At 32.2% G+C, this 21908-nt stretch overlaps 2 protein-coding genes across 2 annotated transcripts; both read right to left on the bottom strand.

Moving 5' to 3' along the window:
• Window positions 1–10451: 10451 nt before the first annotated feature.
• LOC131601970 (probable histone H2B.1) lies at window positions 10452–11113 on the bottom strand. Its single transcript, XM_058873907.1, has one exon. The coding sequence runs from the start codon at window positions 11047–11049 to the stop codon at window positions 10603–10605; it is 447 nt and encodes a 148-aa protein (XP_058729890.1). The 5' UTR covers window positions 11050–11113; the 3' UTR covers window positions 10452–10602.
• Window positions 11114–18315: 7202 nt separating this feature from the next.
• LOC131601972 (probable histone H2B.1) lies at window positions 18316–18972 on the bottom strand. Its single transcript, XM_058873908.1, has one exon. It carries the CDS (start codon window positions 18891–18893, stop codon window positions 18447–18449), a length of 447 nt encoding a protein of 148 aa, XP_058729891.1. The 5' UTR covers window positions 18894–18972; the 3' UTR covers window positions 18316–18446.
• Window positions 18973–21908: the final 2936 nt, after the last annotated feature.

The raw sequence follows: 21908 nt of genomic DNA, 5'->3' as shown, positions 1-21908 counted from the left end.
CAGATTGGGGAATTGAGAAGAAGATTTTTTTCACTCACATTAGATAATGCTTCTGCTAATGACGTGGTGCAAGCTCACTTGAAAAGATAATGTGTCTTGCGAAATTGGTTATTGTCTAAGGGAGAGTTCTTTCATGTTGGTTGTTTAGCACATGTTTTAAATTTGATTGTGCAAGAGGGTTTGAAAGTACTTGGTGATGCACTGGAAAATTTAGGGAAAGTTTCAAATATGTGAAAGGCTCTGAGGGTAGAATGAAAAAATTTAAGGAATGCGTTGAACTCATTGGTGGTGTTGAAACATCGACTGATTTGTCTTATGATGTTTCCACTATATGTAATTCTACTTATTTGCAAGTCTTGGTTTCCATGATGATAATGATAAGATTTGCCTTTCAAAAGAAGATTAGAAAAGAGGAGATAAGATATGCACCTTTTTGTTGCCATTTTATGAGATCATAAACTTGATTTTTAGAACGTCTTATCCTACTTCCAATTTGTATTTTTTGCAAATCTTGAAAATTCAATGTGTTTTGATGGCAAGCATCAAAGATGAAGATGCTCTTATTCGAGACATGGCGGAAAGAATGATGATCAAATTTGGGAAGTATTGGAGTGATTATAGTGTGGTTCTTGCTCTAGGAGCGATTCTTGATGTGAGGATTAAGCTTACCTCTTTGGAATATATGTATGAAAAAGTTGATCCACTTACCTCTGCACTTAATACCAAAGAAATTAAGGAGAAGTTGTATGCTCTCTGAGATGTATCGTCGCCTTCATACTCCGTCTTCCACAATCTCCTCAACTCTATCTTCCAACACTAGAGGAGAATCAAGTTCCCACGCGTTTACTAAAAGTTTGTTCAATGTAAGTTGCTTTAATTTTTAACTTGGTATGTTGCTGGTAAATGTTAAAATATTGTTATATGTTCAATGCATGCTGTTATATGTTGCTGTTAAATGTTAAAATGCTCTTATATGTTGCTGTTATAGGCGGCTATATGTTGTTATAGGCTGTTGTATTATGCTCTTAGATGTTGCAAATTCTGCTGCTGTTATATTATGCTGTTATAGGCTGTTATATGCTATTGTATTATGCTACATGTTGTCTATTGTAAATTTTGCAACTGTTATATGTTACAAATATGTTGTTAAATACTATCTAAATTTGATTATTTTAACTAGTTACATATTGTCAAATATATAAATGTTAACTAACCACATAATGTGTTATAATAGGATTTGAAAGTACACAGACAACAAATTGCAACAGAGATCGGAAAGTCTCAACTTGATATTTATTGGAGGAGGCAAGTGTAGATTTAAGTTATCAAAATTTTGATGACTTGAATGTTCTTCAATGGTGAAAGGAGAATTGGAATAAATTTAAAGAGTTATCTTTAATGGCTCGTGATTTGTTAGGCATCCCTATTACTACTGTTGCATTTGAATCTGCTTTCAGTATTGGTTTAATCATTCTAAAAAAATATAGAAGTCGCTTGTTATCGAAGAATGTAGAATCATTGATTTGTACTCGCAATTGGCTTCATGGTTTTAATAGTTTTGGTAAATAATCAAATATCAAAGTTTCTCTCAATACTTTGTGGTTTTTTTCCCGATATTTTGTTATATTAATTTCTTACGCTTAAATTGTTTTATAGTTGTAGTGGGTGATGATGAAGATAATGGTGATGGAAGCTTGGCGAAAAGTATTACAACTGGAGCATCATGTGTTCATGATGTAGATGAAGATTAATTAGTGAACTTATGTTGAACTACTTATTTTGTTTTGATGTAATGCTTGTTGAGCTATTTATGTTTGTTTTGATGTAATGCTTGTTTCACTACTTATGTTTGTTTTGATGTAATGCTTGTTGAACTTATGTTGAATTTAATTATTGGATTTGAATGTAGGATATTACAATTGTGTTTTTATTTTTAACTACATTTCTTTATTAATGATGTATGTTTTTAATTTAGAGCATGAGTGAAAAAAAAAAAGCTTTTTTTTAAAGAGAGTAGTGGGCGCCCGCATGTCCGCCACTAAACGGGAAAGGCCTGGTAAATAAGCCCGCGTCAACTACTTTGACTGCCCCGTCTTGTTTTTTTAAGGGCTTTCGCAAGGCGAGCATAAACAGAGCGAACATGCTCGTTTGCTACCCCTATGTGTCACCCACAACAGTGGCTCAAGGATGTAGACTAAAACACCCCAACACAATACACATTTAGAATTGTATTATATTAAAGTATTTAATCGGTACTGAGTGCATATATTATATACATGGCATCCACGAAGGTACACAACATTTTGCATTTACAAAATATAGTGTATACATATAAAGTATCTCAAATACAATCCTAGAATAGATAACACCCATAGCGGAAACATAAACCAATACAACAAGATCTTCGAGGTTTTTAAGTCTTTCCTTTACCAATGTCTTTATTCGAACTATCTGAAATATTGAACATAGGATGAGATACAACTTATCTTAGGGTCTGTTTGGTTCAAATGAGGGGGAGTGGAGAGGAGAAATTTTAATGGAGAGAAGGGAAGTGGAGGGAAGGGGAAGAATTTTTTTTTATTAAAGGTTTAAAATTTTATATAAATAATAGAATACATAACAAAATTAATATAAATAAACATAAAAATCAAAGTTATAATAAAAATAAAAAAGTTGCAGTGATTATAATTTTTATTAAATAAAAATAATGATTTAAAGGTAAAGAATAATTATTATCAATTAATTTTTATTAAATAAAAATAATAATTTAAAGGTAAAGAATAGTTATTATAAATTGATAAGAGAAAAATCACAAAACAAAAGCAGGAACACGAAATAAAAAATTTAAAATAAAAAAATAAAACTGAAGATATATCTTAATATATATAAATGGAAGGTTGTCATGATGGCAACCCTAGCCACGTGTCATCATGATAGCCATTCCTAGCAAAAACCCTAAAATGTTATTTACTAATTTGACCCTACACCTAATGTGTTATTTACTAATTTGACCCTACATTAAAAATAAATAATAATAATAACAATAATAATAATAATATAATATTTCGGCACTACTATTAATAATAATCATATAAATAATAATATAATAACATATAATAATATAATATATAATAATACTATCCAGATAACAATATTAGAAATAATTTTATTTATAAATATTATAATTTTTTGTATATTATACAATAGTCGAAAATAAAAAATATAAATATAATTTTAATAAATATATAATAATATCATAACAATCAATATATAATAATATAATATATAATAATACTATCCAGATAACAATATTAAAAATAATTTTATTTAAAAATATTATAATTTTTTGTATATTATACAATAGCCAAAACTAAAAAATATAAATACAATTTTAATAAATATATAATAATATCATAACAATCAACATAATAGTAATAATATTAATAAAATACAATTTTAATAAATATAATCATAACAATCAACATAATAGTAATAATATTAATAAAATACAATTTTAATAAATGTATAATAATATCATAACAATCAACATAATAGTAATAATATTAATAAAATAATAATAAAAATATTAAACCACCAATAATAATAATAGTAATAATATTAATAATAATTATAATAATAATAATAGTAATAATAAAAATAATTATAATAATAATAATAATAAGCTATCCAGATCACACTATTAAAAATAATATTATTAAACCACCAATAATAATAATAATGATAATAATAATAATAATAATAATAATAACAATAATATTAATATTAATAAATTATCCAGATAACACTATTAAAAATAATATTATTTATAAATATTATAATTTTTTGTATATTATACAATAGCCGAAAATAAAAAATATAAATACAATTTTAATAAATATTTATATTAAAAATATATAAATAAGTATAAATAATTTTCAATAGAGAAGAAATGATAGTAGGAAAATAAGTTTCAAAATAAAATTAGGAATAATCTCCTATATACAAAAATCTCTCAAATAATCCCCTAATTTGATCCTACATTAAAAATAAATAATAATAATAATAATAATAATATATTATTTCGGCACTACTATTTATAATAATACAATGTTTTTTAATACACACTATTGTATTCAACTAAAATTATTGTATCTTATAATCCTAATTCACTTTTAATTATTTTTTTAATTATTATCATTTAACTATTCTGTTTAATATTAAAATTATAATTTTTTACATAAACTTTAAATTACTTAGTTTTTATAAATAATAAATAAAAATTAAAAAATTAAAATTATTTTATTATTTTTTCAATTTAAATTTTTTAATAAAATAGATATAATTATAATATCTTAAAATTAATATAATATTTAATTTATATGATATGTAGCTTTCAAAAAGATTTTCTCATTAATTTTTTAATTCTATATAATAAAAATGACAAAAATGTCTATATAAAATTTTAGCTAAAAAACCCTATTAAAAAATCCTTCTATAATATTATTTAAATTCTAACCTTTTTAAATCTTATTTAATTCTCAATTATTTTGGTATAAAATCTTTAATTCTCCTATTAATAGCTCTAATGGTAATATAAATTAGAATTATAACAGTAGAATTGAAAAACAGTAACAGTAAAATTCAAAAAGTATAAATTAATTATAAAAAAGTACTTTTATGGGTAATATTTTTATAATAACTACATTTTTATAACTCTTAATTTTTATTAAGAGTTTTATTTTATGGATTATATTTATAATGACTCTTCATTTTTATAACTTAATAACTCTTAACTTATTATAATATTTTTTTAAATGGTAGAATTCTATTTTTTTTATTATAATACTTTTATAGCTTTAATGGATTACCGTTTTAATTCTTCTATTTATATATTAATAACTCTTATAATAAATTATGTTATTAATAAAACGGTAACTGATTAACTATTTTTGTTAACCTTTTTAATTTTTTTAATTATTAAACAAAATTATTCAATATAAATAGGTCTTATCTAATTCATATGAAAATGAAATCTTCTTTTTCTTTTGTATTGATAGTTTTATTTTTTTTCTTAGTTCCCACTTATATTTTAACTCTCTTTTGATTTATGTTGCAGGCTAATGACTCTGATTTATGTTGCACGTCCTTGACTCAATTTAGTTTATGTATCAATTATTTAAACATTTTATCAATATTGTTATGTAATAATTTGTTTTGAGAATCAATATAATATTTCGTTATTTACTTTTATAATTTTCTCTTCTTTTTATTGTTTATTTGAATATAACTATTTTTGCTATGTGAATGAAAAAAAAGAGGATAAAGAAAACTCTTATTGTTTCTACTTTTTCATCCCTCCTACTTAAAAATCTTGAGAAAAATCGCAGCTCATGTAAGTATAATTTTAACAGTAATCTTTGAGAGAAGTAATCTTTGAGAGAAGTGTGTATTTGATTTAAATTTATTTATTTAATTATTATAGATTTTCGATAAACAAAAATGAGAGTGTGAGAAGAATTTAGGAATAAAAAATGTCTCATTTATTAATATTTTATTGGGTACAAGTCATTTGTGATTCAATTGATATCATAATATGATAAAAATGTTTTTTTTATGCATTTGATACATCTATCTAAATATTTTCACATCACAATTACTTATGTGATTTATTTTGCATTTGAAAACAAAATATAAATTTAAGTCGTTTTTATATTTGTCTTAACAAAAGTAGTTTTTATTCAAAAATAAGGTAATGTTTATTTGATATGGAATGAAAAAATTTAATAAATTGGTCATTTGAAAGTAGAATTAGTAGAATTAGATATCGATATGATTTAATTAAAAGGATTTTTATTTACTATATCATCTCATGTAAGATTGAAGTTAATTCGACATAATATTTCTTTTTTATCTTATTATTCACATAATTTTTTTTTCATAAAATATTTTTCTTTGTATCTCATAACTTTAATTTTGTTTTTCAATTATATTTTATTTAATTTTTATTTTAATGAATATTAAAATTATAAATAATACACTATATTGCTGATAATATATAAACATTAAAAACAAAAACAAAAATGCGTTTATAATTACTACTCAATAAAAAATTTAAATAAAAAATTCAAAAATAAAAAAAGATAATTGTAAATGAGTTACACAATTTTTTTATAATAACAAAATTTGCATTTTATTTGGGAGATTTAATAGATAATGTGGGAGATTTAGATGTCTTCCAAATGAAAGATGAGTGATATAAGAAAAAAAATATATTTTTTTTAAATGTCTAATATTACTATAATAAATTTTTAGTATTGAATATATATTTATAAATTATAAACTATTAAATTATTGTTAATTCTTTATATAAAAACAAATTTAATTTAAAATATTGATATAAATATATATTATATTTATTTAAATAATTATTTATCAATAATAATTTAATAAAACATTCCGCGCATCGCGCGGGTAGACGTCTAGTTTTAGTAACAACGTGCTTACTCATGAACATCGACTCCTAACTACATGCCTTCCATCGACTCGTCTTTCTCGAATCCCTATTTACATGAGCGGGGAAGCGCTAGGGTGGTTCTAGTGGCTCTACAATAACGACATGCTCACTACTTAAGATGCGTTCAAGCAAGCGTTTGAACTCCGTTTTGGCCCTTCCTCATTTGAGAACCATCAGCAAGCCTTGTTCAAGCTCCGACAGATGAACTCAATGGCAGAATCCCATAAATCCTTCGAAACCTTGTGTAATCTTGTGACATGTTTGCCTTCACCTGCAATTCTGGATTATTTTATTTCCGGGTTAAAATATGAGATTCAAAATGAATTAGCTATTCTTAAACCCAATACCATCGATCAAGTTATTGGGATGACCAAATTGGTCGAATCCAAACTTCAAGCCTATCAAGCCATTCAACCACCACTTTCACGGCCCTTTCCCCATCGTCCATCTTCATACACCCTACCATAACCCAAACCTTCTCTTCTTTTGGATCCTCCACCACGACTTACTCTCCCACCACCCCGACCTCAATCCCCATCAAACAATTAACCCCCACTAAAATGCAATCACATAGAGCAAAAGGATTATATTTCAATTGTGATGAACGATTTGTACCCGGACACCGTTGAAGACTAAACCCTTATTTTTTATGCTTGCTTATGAGAGTTATCTTGCATAACAAACCATTGAAACCTTCGAAGACGAATCACTTTTACTCCTCACAACTCACTCTCCTTTGTCAGTACCATCTCCAACAGCCTTAGCCCCTCCACCACCCTAACTTCTAACCTTGACCCATCATTTGATGAGAATTTCCACTCGTCGTTAAACGCTAGTATTGGTACATTGTCACCTTGAACACAACGTTTTACAGTCACAATTTTAGGCCATTATGTTTCAATGTTATTCGATACGGGATAATCTCATAATATCCTTCAATTGCTATTAGCATCATTCTTGAATTTGGTGGTGGTATCACTTCCACCTTTCTTTGTGATGGTAGGCAATGATGACTATTTGCAGTGCTCGGGTTTATATGAGAATGTCCCTCTCACCCTTCCAACTCACACCCTTCACGTGCCTTTTTAGTTGCTTCCAATACATGGTGTAGATGTAGTCGTAGGAGGTCAATGGCTTCAAACTCTAGGGCCCTTCATTTTGGATTTTTCCGTGCCATCAATGCAATTTCTTCACAAGGGAGCCCTTGTCCAATCTAGGGATCAACAAGTCGTTAGTTCTCCTTGACATCCTTTCACCAAATTATAAGGATGCTTGATACCAATGCTATTGCTACCTGCCACAGTTGACTTGTGTCTTATCCATCCTTCTGACGTTCCTTCTACTAATCATGAAATGAAAGTTTTCAAAAATATGCCTTCATATTTGGTACAGTTACTTTGGAAGTTTATTGTAGTATTCGCCATTCCGCATGGTTTGCCTCCTCTCCGAACCCATGATCATCATATTCATTTGGAACCAAATTCCAAACCAATGAATCACAAACCTTATCGCTACCCTCATTTCCAAAAGCAAGCAATGACTGAAATTGTTATAGAAATGTTATCTGAAGGGTTGATTCGATCGAGCACAAGCCCTTATTCTTCTGCGGTACTATTGGTAAAAAAGGATGGTACATGGAGTTTTTGTGTTGATTATTGAGCATTAAATGCAATTACGATCAAGGATCGTTTTCCCATCCCTACTATCGATGAATTGTTGAATGAGTTACACGGGGCTTCGTATTTTTTTCAAGATTAATTTTTTATCGACGTACCATCAAATCTGTGTAGCTGAGAAGGATGTGTACAAACAGTATTACAGACTTTTGATGGCCATTGGGAGTTTGTTTTATACCCTTTGGGCTCACAAATGCTCAACCTGCTTTTGAGGAAATTTGCGCTTGTTTTTTTTATGGTATCTTCATATATAGCACTAGTTTGTCTGATCATTTGATGCATATGGAATAAGTCATCTCTCTATTGGTTTCTCATCAGTTTTTTGCTAAGTTCAACAAGTGTAAATTTGGAGTACAAACTGTTGATTACTTGGGTCACATCATAACATCACAAGGGGTGCAAGTTGACCCTAAAAAGATTAAAGCAATTGCGAAATGGCCAGCCCCTACATCGCTCACCACTCTTCGAGCATTCTTAGGGCTCATCGGGTCTTATCAAAGATTTGTCCGCAATTATGCTGCATTAGCAAGCCCTCTTATTCTTCTCAAGAGTTTCACTTTTTCTTGGCCTAACACTGTAGCTCAAGCCTGGTCTAAACTAAAAGCTGCTATGCTGGATCTTCCTATACTACATCTACCAGATTTCCTCATGCCTTCTAAGGTCACTGCTGATGCTTTAGGTCTTGCTATTGGCGCGGTGCTATCACAAAAGCCCCTATACATTGCTTTTTCAACAAGAAGCTCAGTCCATGCTTAGCTGCATCGTCTACATACATTAGATAGTTGTATGCTCAAACGTAGGTTGTGAAAAAGTGGTGCCAATACCTTCCGGGACACACTTTTAAAGTCTTCACTGATCATAAGAGTCTCAAGAGCCTTTTAACACAGTCTATTCACACACCAGAGCAACAAAAGTTGTTAGTTAAGCTCATGGGGTACTATGAGATCCATTACATTCCAGAGAGGGATAATTGTTTAGCTGATGCCTTATCATGTGTTGTGGAAACTGTAGATGTTCCCACTTTTACCTCCATTTCCACACTCACATTTCCTTTACTACAACACTGATCGAATCTTTTGCTTCTAATGTTGAAGGAACATTTTTAGCCATTAATTGCGTGATAATCCTTCATTTGTGGAGAAACAAGGACGGTTTAACTTTAAGGACATGCTATTTATTCCTTATGATGCTGACATTAAGAGATCTCTGCTCCTTGAGTTTCATTCGAGGCCCTCAATGGCAGACCTCCATCTCTCATTTCGCATTATTCCCAAGGAAAATATAAGATTGGCACCTTAGAAGAGTTGTTGATCAAACGTCAAACAGTGTTAACCCAATTTAAAACTAACCTAATACGGGCCAGAAAATTGCATGGTGCAGCAAGCCAACAAACCTTATCGTCAGTTGTCAGTGAAAAATAGGGCATTGCAGAAGCTAGCAAAGCATTTCTATGGCCTGTTTCACATCCTCAAACACATTGGGCTGGTAGCATATGAGCTGAAACTTCCACCTTTGCCTCGGATCCATTGGTGTTCCATGTGTCTTTGCTGAAGTTATGCCATGGAGAATTGGATTCTCAAATTTGTCATTTACCACCACATCCGGCTGAAGTTGCTGATAATGCACAACTTGATGTAGAGGAGGCGTCTTTTATTGTTGATCTTGAGAACAAGATCACTCTTAACTAGAGAGGTAATGATAAGCCAAAATAGTCAGTCCAGAAGAAATGGACCTAAAGAAGGGGTGAACAATAGGTCCAAAAGAAAAATTGTGAGGCTAGCTCGCTGTGTAAACTAGAAGATTCAGATGTCTTTTTTTTTCTTCTAGAACAGAAATGATTTTATGGTACTATCCAAATGATTAGGTGTTCTAGCAATTTAGCTAGTGAGAATGGTACAAGTGTTAGCAGTTCAAGTAATTAGGGGAAATCTGTTTAGAATATTTCCTATATCTTATCGCAAAGTGAAATAAACAAGCAAGCAAAAACTTAATCAAATCTTCTCATCTCTAAGCTTTCCATGAAGTTGAGAATTCAATTATCTGATTCAGTTCTTAACATAAGGGCATTCACTTGAATTCACAATCATTTTGATAAAATCAGAGTGCGTCATTGTGGTTTTAACAAATGTTACATTTGAGTCTCAATCTTTCACAAGGTATGCAAAGTTTCTGCAGTGTGCAAGGAAACAACTAACCGATAACATAAGGCATGACGAGACTGCAAACTTAAATTGAAAAAAGTAATTGAACCATACAAGCAATTTTCAAATCCAATATCATTAATTCCATCATTTTAATACACAACAGGGATCAGCACGATCCCATTAGTACATTACAATATTAGAGAGGTAAAAGCTGAATATAAATAAGTCTAACGATGCCTACACAACGACCTAGAAAATAGGCTAGAGCTTAAGAGCTTGTGAACTTAGTCACAGCTTTGGTACCCTCAGAAACAGCATGCTTGGCCAATTCTCCGGGAAGAACAAGCCTGACAGCAGTCTGAATTTCCCTTGAAGTGATTGTTGGCTTCTTGTTGTACCTTGCAAGTCTTGATGATTCAGCAGCAAGCTTCTCGAAGATGTCGTTGATGAAACTGTTCATGATACCCATGGCCTTGCTTGAGATACCGATGTCTGGATGAACTTGTTTCAGAACCTTGAAGATGTAGATCTTGTATGTCTCTACGCTCTTCTTGTTTCTCTTCTTCTTCTTGTCACCGGCGGCAGCACCACCATCCTTAGGGAGCTTCTTTCCAGCCTTTGGCTTCTTCTCAGCAGGAGTCTTCTCAGCTACGGTGGACTTCTTCTCCTCTACAGGCTTCTTCTCAGCTGGCTTCTTCTCTCCTTTTGGTGCCATGGTAGAAACTGAGAACTTGGAAATTGAAAGATATTTAAGAAAGATGCAGAAGCAGATTAATAAAGTGTGAATGACTATTGTGAGATGCGGTGATGTTTTATATATATAGAGAGAGTGTTCTCGCGTTACCATTGGCTACTGATGTTATTTGCGGATCGATGACGTGGAACTCCATAAGCCGTTACTTTTTATTCATTAGAGGAAACACAGCAATACACGGTCACGATTTTACTTTGATTTAAAGATGTAGAACGCTTTTCTCTCACTTTCCTTGTTGGATCTAATTGCTTTTCATTGCACGCCCAAAAAGGCATTATCATTTCTTTAAGGATAGTACCAATTTTATTTTATTTTTATTTTGGTATCCGGTGTTGCGACCAACTAATTTAAACGCATCAATTACACCGTTGATTTGCAAGGAACTTATTTAAAGGCAGAGTAAAGCTCTGTATAAATTGATCTGACACATGATTTATTTCCTTGTTTTTGTGATTTCTAGTTTCGAAACCATTCAAAATATTTCTTCCGTTTCAAAATAACTACTATTAATTTAAGGTTTTTGCACACGGATTAAGAAAAATAATGATGTTGTCATAAAATATTGTATTTTTATCAAATTAACCTTATTAATGTATTAAAAATTGTGTACGCAGTACAATAATTAAAATACACAATTGTAAAAATAACAATAACTTTTACATTAAAAAGTGAGAATAACACTCATTTGAAAACAAAAAATTTTCTTTAAAACAACACTCATTTTGAAAAGACTCATCCTATAAATTTTATCATTAAATATTTTTATTTTTTTAAGTTTTTTAATGAATTGATATATAAACTACTAATATTTATATGGGAAATGCTAACTAGTGTCCTTGAGATACTCTTTTAAGTGATTATAGTGGTAAATTCTTTTGAAAATGCGTGTATTCAATGCATTGGAAATTAAAATAATAACTTTTATAAAAAAAATTCTTTATTTAGCATTCTTAAAAAGTACCCTGAAGGCAGTGGTTAGCAAGATCCTATTTATATATTTATCTTTGAAATTTAGTCAAAGATATTATTGTTTAAGTCAAAAGAAAATTTAAGTCGTGGAATATATTTAAACAATTTTTTTTTTTTTTTGCAATTTGATGATGACCTTCATGTATTTATACTTGGTTGCTTCAGTTTTAAACTCTTATTTTATGAGTCATGATTTTGAATTATTAAAGATATTGCACTTTGATTATTTTAGTACTAGTTGTAAGTTTATTGAGTGCGTCTAAGAGGGGGTGAATTAGGACTTTGAAAAATTATCCGGTTTTATAACACTTTTACTTACTTTTCTAGTTTGGTGCAAGAGTTTATACATATGTTTCTTTCTTTTCTGGTTTTTGATTTGTGATGAAAGCGGTAAATGCGAAAAAGTAAAGAACACAATGATGTATACTGGTTCCCCTCACAGTCCGAGAGTACTTCAGTCCCCTTTCAACATGAAAGAGATTCTCTTTCAACATGAAAGAGATTTTACTATAGTTTGTGACTTGTACAAGACCTACACAAACACCAAGAACAATCCTCTTGGATCAAGAACAATCCTCTTGAATGTTTACTAAGTACACTAAGAGAACAATCATCTTGAATGTTTACTAAGTACACTAAGAGAGCAATCCTCTCTTAATGACTTTCTTGCTTCCAACAATCCTAGATAGCAAGATACAACCAACCAAGTCGAACAAGAAAAACAATTCTTTCCTTGCTACTTTCTAGTTTTCAACAATCTTGGACAACAAGCAATTACAAAACACTTTTGAAAAATATTTAAGTAGTAAAGTTGATGAACATATATCAATCACTAGGATTGATCTTCTCTTCCAAACAAGCAATTTATGATGAAAATATAGTGCTCAAGTGTTTATGAGAATGATATGAATTTTCTATAATGTTATGAACATACATGTAGAAAATTCTTTATGAAATATTAAGAACAAAAACACTTGTTTGAAAATTTGAGTGAAAAATATGATGTTAAATTGCAATGGAATAGGTGATTTTTAATTTTAAATTTCATGTATTTATAAGTGCATAACACCTCTATGAAACATGGTTAATTTTGAGTCATTTTCATGAAGGTTTGCAATAGTTTAAAATAACAATGGTTTTAGAATGGGGGATACATAACCAAAACTGTTGCAGGAAAGTAAAAAGCGGAAATTAAAACCCTACACTATTACAAGATTTTGGGATGGGGGACACATAACCAAAACTATTGCAGGAAAGTAAAGGTGCGGAAAGTAAAACCTACGTTATTACAAAAATATCCTTGCGACCTATATATCAATTTTTAAAATTTTAAATAAGAATAAAGCAATAAATAATAAATAAATAAATAAAGATTTTTTTTTAGTTTTTTAGGAGAATGTTAAAACATAATTACTAAATGATTTTTATTTAGTTTTTTAGAGATCGATTTTACTAAAGAAACCCCTAGTTCTAATTTAATTAGAATTTAATTAAGAAAATAATTAAAATATAATGAAAAATAAATATTTTTTGTCAAATATTAAATAAAGGTTTTTGGAATCTAAATCTAAAATCAAAATGTTTTTTAGGGTTTTTATGTGTGAAAGATAAATTTTTGAAAAGAATTAAAATAGGTTAGAAAATTGAATGAAATAAGAAAAAGGTTAAGAAAATAAGTGCCAAAAATTAGGATGGTCCTAAAAGGCCTTAAACCCAGGACCTGAGGTTTACCAGCCAAAAGGCTCCACCAGCTCCGTTGCGTTTGTATGCTACTTAGTAAACCAAAAGAAATTATGAAATATGAAGAAAAAAAGAATTAAATGAAGGATTTCAAAAACCGGGTCAATGTAGGCCCCTGTCTGTTCACGCGTGTTTAATCGGAAGAGGAAAGAGAGTCTGGAGAATTTGACCAGCCAATGATGAAGCGCGAAGGGGCCACGCATGCAGCTAGGGGTCAAATTCCCTATTCATCATCTTCTTCGCTCCACGCCCCCTTTTTTTACTACGAACTAGCCAAGGATTTGCTTCAATTTTGCAACAATAATTTGGTAGCCAATTCTGCGAATTAAAACCTGCAAAAAACTGAGTCAAACAAAAATGAAAGTAACCCAGATTGACTTAAAATCGTCGCTTGAATCCAATGGTGGTATTCATTTAGCCTGGAAATGCCTGTAAGAATGAAAACAAAGAGATTCAAAGCTTACGCCCTAGCCATGGCATCTCATGTCTTAGGCACCAAAACACCTCATCGATGGTCCAAACCTTCTTTGCACAATGTCAGGAACTCGCACAAATCATTAGTTGACATTGAAACATATTAAAACTTGAGCAACGAAAATTCAAAAATATGCATGAAGTTGGTGATTATGGAATGCAATTTTCAAACGTGATCATGGCTTAAAGATCACCTGGACCTATCTTATAATCTCTTATAAGTTGAATGGAATGAATGAGAGGCTCTGAATCTTGTTGAAAACAATGTTTTCTTGTGCCCTAGTTTGGTGTATTTTTTGTAACTTGGAACCCTAGTTTCCTTCACCAATTTTTGTCCCCTAGTGGCTGAGTTTATTATGAATATATAGAGGAACAAAATTAGGGCAAAAGTTTGGAGTGAATCCATTGATTGGTAAGAGAAAAAATATAAAAAGATTTGATTGAAAATTTGTTCAAACCTTTCTATTTTTGTCTAATTCTTTATCCAATATTGTTTGCCACGTTTTTAGACTTTACTTGGGCCTCCATGTGATTAGAATAAAAGCCTTACAATTTATTTCATTATTTTGTGATTTTATTTAATTTAATTTCCAATAAATGAATAAAAATTCAAATAAATCAAATAAATGGCACAAAAAATATGAGAATAATTTTATGGGCCCTTACTTAGGTCACAATCATATTTAGAATCCAAAACTTAGGCCCATTAGCTTAAAATTCCACAATTGGCCAAAGTGACTTTCATGCTTCTCTTGAATTTTGAACAACTCGTACAATCCATAACTTCTTCAATTTTGATCATATGAAGGTGTTCTAAGACTTTTTGGAAAGCTCAAAATGTCCTCTACAATCTCACTTTGGTTTCATCTCAATTGAGTATACCATGTTTATGTACCACTCTTTGAGAAAAAATGACTTTTTGTTGACTTTCAAAAGGACTTGTAATGTTTTGGCTCATATCTCTCGAATGAAGTTTTTTTGGCCAAGTCCTTAGAGAGACAAAGTTGTAGAGAATTAACTTTCCTTCAAAAGGAGCTTTGATTGAATAATTTCTGATGAGCCACATGAAAGTTATGGCTGGTCAAAGTTTAGTTGACTTTCTCTCCTAAAACCCTAATTTAGCCACTATGAGTTTTGTTGATTTCTAAACTTTTTTTGATGAATCATGATCAACCCTTGATCAAATAATGAATATAACCTCATATACTTAATGTTGACCAAAAACCTTGAAGTTTGACTGTATTTTGACCACAGTTGACTTTCAGGTCAATCTAGTCGACTCTTGATCATTTGAGCCATTGACTGAGCAATCTTGTGATTCAAGGCTTAAAACTTGGTATAAGGATAATTAAGTCATATGAGGTACCATGAAGTCCACTTGAGGCCTTGAAATTTTAATTTCCTTTAATTAGGCCAAAACCCTAGTTAAGGTCCCTCTAGAAGGAGGTTTTGTCTGATGAAAACCCTGAGCACTCTTGAAAAATTGAGAAATCTTTGAATATAAGGAGTCAAATTATGTTGAATATATGAGGGAAAATTTGAGGGTGCAACAGCTGCCTCTGATGAATTGTTGAGTACACGTGAGGCGATATTGGAATTACTCAAGAAGAATTTGGCTAAGGCTCATACCCGGATGAAATCCATTGCTGACATCAAACGTCGAGAGGTGAACTTTGAGGTCAATTCATGGGTTTATGTCAAGCTGCAGCCATATCGCCAAATCTCTCTCTGGTATCTAGTATAATAAGTTGCACGAGAGGTATTATGGTCTATTTCGCGTACTGGCTCGCGTTGGACCCATTGCTTACAAACTAGAGCTCCCTTCACATTCAAAGATTCATGATGTTTTCCATAGTTCAATTTTGAAACCACATGTTGGTCCTCCTCCTACTGAGAGTGGATATGTTCCTGCTGATTCAATGGGCAATCATCCCTTGCTCTCTCCTTTAGCAATTATGGATTCCAAAATTATTACAGTTGATGATTGTCCCCAACAACAGGTCTTGGTGCAGTGGACTGGTCTTGCACCAGAGGAGGCATCATGGGAAGCTTGGCAGACTATGCAAAAAGTTTACAACCTTGAGGACAAGATTGAATTTGAAGGAGTAGGTATTGATACAGCTGCGGACCCGGGAGGTGGAGTTAACAACTTACAACCCACTGAGAGTGTGAAATGACAGGCCCATTCGCATTAAGAGGGTCCCTTCCAAATTCCAAGATCACATCCTTTACGAATAAGTATTTGTTTAGATTCTGTTTTTATCCTTTTATTATGAATTGTTCTAGAAGATTGTGATTGAGCAAGTTGTTAGGATTTTGCATTGCTCTCAAATCTTATTAAGATTATGTACTAAGCATTATATGTGTGGCTGTACCTTTGGAATGAAAGGCACAAAAATTTGTTATGAAATTCATCTCTCCTTTCCTTTTCTTTTTTTTTCTTTTATGGGAAAAGCTATTTCATTAAGAGAAAAGCCAAGAGGCATTACAAACAACAATAGACTTATGGTATAGGACAAACCCCATCCATAGTTGAGAAGTATCTAAGACATTACACATAGATTTATCAAAAGCTAAAGGAATACAACCAAACCAGAAACAACAACATATCATCAAATCATCAACTCTTGTAAGAGCACCATTAGTGACAATATAAGAATGATAATCTATTGTCTTTTTCCAAATTCAATTAAGGATGATTTCTTTGACTTGTGTATGCGCATATCGACTTCCTTTGTTCTCAAGATTGTCCATTTTCATGGAAAGCTCAAACCTTTGTTGTTGACTAGAGATAGTGTTACTCCAAAACACAAAAATCCTTTGAGGCTTTTTATCAAACACCTTGAGTGCAATCTTAAAACCCAAATGACCAGAGCATAAAATAGACAACATAAAGACATAAAAAGCTAGATCAGAAAGAGGGACAAAATACAACCTGTTGTAAAACCACGACGGCTTTGGGGGTGCACGAGCCGTAGCCAGTAGAGCATAAACATAGGAGAGGGGCGGATTTGAGATGCTAAGACCAACTTTGAGGATGTTTTCATCTTCTAGTAGTGGTGGTGGCTCAGGCGGCGGCCGGTTCAACAGAGAGGAAGATGGTTGAGTGGTGGTTTGCAGTGGAAAGAGGGAAAATCCGATGAGGGGATTAGATATGATGGAAGTATGAGAGTGGGATTGGATGAAAGAGGAATTACCCTTCATAGAGGGAGGAGTGACCACCATAAAAGTGGTAGATGAGAGCCACCATGAAGGTGGGGGGCAGCCACCAATAAACCCTAAAGATTTGGGAGGAGGTATTCTAGAGAGAAGAGAGAGCATCTCTCTCTAAAATTATCTCTCTCTAAAATTTGAACGGTGGTTTCCTTTCCTTTTCTAACCTTAATTCTTGAGGAGGTTTTAAAACTGAGCAATATCAAATTAGTAGCAAACGTTTATAATTGAATTGAATGCTTGGATTTTTGTTTACACCTTGTCACCCGTAACAAAACTTACCAAAAGTCCACAATCAAAATGTTATTTTCCTTTGCTTATTTTCATAACAGACATTAAGATCAACCGAATGTAAATAATACTTTTTACATAGAAATTTGCATAAAGATATGTATTAAGAGGGAGTTGAGTGCAAATGAGAGCTAGCTTGTAAACTTCAAAATTAGTTTTATGAAATAATTCCCTGATTAAATTTAAATGTTATTATTGGATTTTTTTTTAAATAACTAATATATTATTAAATAGGGCTCATATCCAATTTGGCTTGGGTTCAGACATTACAAGGAGAATCTTTCATCAAAACCTTATTTCCTTCTGAATATGTTGGGTTAGAACATGGCACACGTTGTTAAATGCCTCATTGTTTAACCTATACTCAACAATCACCAAGTTGTATATCAAATTTCATTGATTTGCAATATAATGTAATTGATTAAGGGTGACAATTTTCATTGATCATCATGATAATAACAGATTCTAAAATAATCTTCTTAAAAGAAACCAAGATCCATAGTTTTCAGCAAACTAAAACTCATTAGAGAACAACAATGATTCAAGTTTAAACACAATTAAACCATATTATCCACCATTTTCATATATAGGAAAGATATATCATTTCCAACTTACAAAAGATAAAAGTTCAAAAACAACGGGACAAACAAAAACAAGAAAATATACAAAATCTAAGAACTAGTGAACTTAGTCACAGCTTTGGTACCCTCGGAGACGGCATGTTTGGCCAATTCTCCGGGCAACACAAGCCTGACAGCAGTCTGAATTTCCCTTGAAGTGATAGTTGGCTTCTTGTTGTACCTTGCAAGTCTTGATGATTCAGCAGCAAGCTTCTCGAAGATGTCGTTGATGAAACTGTTCATGATACCCATGGCCTTGCTTGAGATACCAATGTCTGGGTGAACTTGTTTCAGAACCTTGAAGATGTAGATCTTGTATGTCTCCACACTCTTCTTGTTTCTCTTCTTTTTCTTGTCTCCGGCGGCGGCACCACCGTCCTTAGGTAGCTTCTTTCCGGCCTTTGGCTTCTTCTCAGCAGGAGCCTTCTCGGCAACAGTGGTCTTTTTCTCCTCTGCGGGTTTCTTCTCAGCAGGCTTCTTCTCTCCCTTTGGCGCCATTGAAGAAATTGAGAACTTAGGTTTGAGGATTGGAAATGAAATTAGATGCAAATTGAATACTTGCGGTGGTTGAGTGAAGAATGTTGCGGTGATTAATATATACGAGAAGGTTCTCGCATTACTATTGGTTACTATAGTTATTCGCGGATTGAGGACGTGTCACTCCTCTAGCCGTTACATTACATTCCTATGAGAACAAAACGATAGACGGTTACGATCTTGCTTTCATTCCACGATAATGCTTTTCCTTCAATTCCAGATTTTCAGAACAGTAGGACCCAATTAATTTTAAATGCGCGCCCAAGTGAATATTACCGATTGTTTTTCGCGGTTTTTTTTTTTTGAAACTGTGATTTTAGTTTTTCAAAACACTATCGTAAATATATTTATTTAATTTGACTTAAATACATTTTAATCTTTATATACTTAAATTTCAAAAAAATATGTAAAAAATAAATGGTTTACCACTCAGTACTAAAAACCGGCCTTTTGACATTTAAGTTTTTATTTAGGCATAATTAGTTACTCAGATTCTGGAATTTTATTTTCAATTTTATTTTAGTCTCTTAATAAAAAAAAATGTGTCATTGTGGTTCCTTTATACAACTATGTTTAGCTTATTAAATCTATTTCATAAGTCGCTCAAGAAAAAACGTTAACTTATGCAACATTTCATTATTGAGTCAGCTAAATGTATGTAAAATTCATTTAACATGCAACGTGGGATTATTGAGTACACCAACACCGTTGTCACCGTCAAGAAGGAAGACAACAATAACATTGTCGTTACTGTAAGGAAGAAAGACAACATCAACACCAACACCGTTGTATTCTCATCATTTATTTAGTCATCACGTTTAGGATACGTAAAATATTTTCCCATGCATCTACAGTAAACTTCATTTGTCATTGTTGTGGTTGTTGTTGTTGTTATTGTTTATGTTGTGGTTGTTGTTTATGTACTTGTTGTTTATGTTGTTGTTGTTTTTTTGTTGTGGTTGTTGTTGTTTTTTTGTTGTGGTTGTTGTTGTTTTTGAACATAGATGTCGACCTTGTCGAGTTCTTCAGATACTAGCGAAGAAACTCAAACAAATGATATTTGTGCGAATGAAACTCAAATGAATGATACTCAATCGAAAAGATCACAAAGAGGTGTCACAATGATGCCTATTACAGCCCAAGAAATTGAATATTGGCCTGTTGGATCCTTTCAATGTATGAATAAGAAATAATTATTATTACTGTTATGTGTACAAGAGTATAGAATGGTCCACCTTATATAAGAGAAGGTTGGGCCTTTGTTTACATAAAAAGACCCTTAAGGCCCAATGTGAAGAACCATCTAAATATAACTAATAGATATACTACAAAGGGAAAGTTGTTTATTCTGTTAATACCCCCCCATAAGTTGGAAGATATATAGAGTGAAGTCCAAGCTTAGAGATGTTAGAAAGAAAAGGTTGCAAGTCCAACGGTTTGGTGAAAACGTCAGCTAGTTGTTGTGAAGATGAGACAGGTAAAAGATGGAATAGACCGTTGCGCAGTTTTTCACGGACAAGGTGACAATCTAGGTCGATGTGTTTGGTTCTTTCGTGGAAGGAGGAGTTTGTAGCGATGTGTCTTGCGGAAGCGTTGTCACAGTATAGTAGGGCTGGTGTTTTGGTGGTGATGGGAAGTTGATTCATGATATTTGTTAGCCATTGTAGTTCACAGACCGTGGAAGCCATTGCACGGTATTCTGCCTCGGTAGAGCTGCGAGAAACTGTTGGTTGCTTTTTCGATTTCCATGATATTAATGATTCTCCAAGGTATATGCAGTAGCCAGTAAATGATTTTCGTGTGTCTGGGTAAGTTGCCCAATCGGAATCAGAAAAGGCTTTCAGTTGTATGGAAGATTTGCTGGGGTAAAAAAGGCCTTGAGCGGGATTGGTCTTGAGGTAGCGGAGCACGCGAAAGGCTGCATTGTAATGAAGATCAGTGGGTGCAATCATATGCTGGCTCAGCTGTTGTATAGAGTAAGAGATATCTGGGCGAGTGTTGAGTAGGTAAATGAGCTGTCCAACAAGTCTTCTGTATGAAGTTGGATTTTGTAATGGTGTTCCTTCATTGGTTTTGAGTCTTGTGTCTCTTGTCATTGGTGTTGAGGCTGGCTTAAATGCTAATAATCCAGTGCTAGAGAGCAAATCTAGTGTGTACTTGCGTTGGCAGATATTGATTCCTGCAGAGCTTCGTGCGATTTCCAGTCCTAAGAAGTATTTCAGCTTGCCAAGGTCCTTTATATGGAAGTGATGCTTTAATGTTGATTTGGTGGAGTTGATGATGTCCATGTTGTTACCTACAAGGATTAAATCATCGACATAAATTAGTAAAGCTGTAAATGTATGTTTGGATTTATGGATAAATAGGGAATGATCAGCAGCACATTGGTGGAAATCATTTGACAAAAGAACTTGAGATAATTTCTCAAACCATTGTGTGCTGGATTGTTTTAATCCATAAATCGATTTTGACAACCTGCAGACCTGATTTGGATAGGAGGGAGTGATGCCTGGAGGCAATGACATGTAAACCTCCTCATCCAAATCTCCATGGAGGAAGGCATTGTGTACATCTAATTGAAATAAATGTAAATTTAAAGAAGATGTTAGGGCTAAAAGAAGTCTTACAGTGGTTAACTTGGCGACATGAGAAAAAGTATCAAAAAAATCTATACCTTCTACTTGTGTGAATCCTTTGGCCACTAACCTGGCCTTGTGCCTTTCTAGTGTACCATCAGAGTTGTGCTTGGTCTTAAATACCCATTTGCAGCCAATGGGTTTCTTACCTGTTGGCAGTGTTGTGAAATGCCATGTATTGTTGTTTGTGAGGGCCATTAATTCATCCTTCATTGCTTTAATCCAATGAGGATGTTGGCTGGCTGCTTTGTATGTCATGGGATCTTTGGTGGTAGTGATGGCAGAAATAAAAGAATGAAAAGCAGTAGACAATTTATTATATGAAACATAATTGGAAATG

The sequence above is a fragment of the Vicia villosa genome, linkage group LG5 (genome assembly GCF_029867415.1).
Source record: "Vicia villosa cultivar HV-30 ecotype Madison, WI linkage group LG5, Vvil1.0, whole genome shotgun sequence".
NCBI classification, from domain to species: domain Eukaryota; kingdom Viridiplantae; phylum Streptophyta; class Magnoliopsida; order Fabales; family Fabaceae; genus Vicia; species Vicia villosa.
The sequence above is the reverse complement of the archived record's forward strand: the minus strand, read 5'-3'. Positions and strand labels throughout refer to the sequence as shown.

What these genes read in the sequence shown, in the direction of transcription:
- LOC131601970 (XM_058873907.1), bottom strand. Translation starts at nt 11,049, where the DNA reads ATGGCACCAAAAGGAGAGAAGAAGCCAGCTGAGAAGAAGCCTGTAGAG.
- LOC131601972 (XM_058873908.1), bottom strand. Translation starts at nt 18,893, where the DNA reads ATGGCGCCAAAGGGAGAGAAGAAGCCTGCTGAGAAGAAACCCGCAGAG.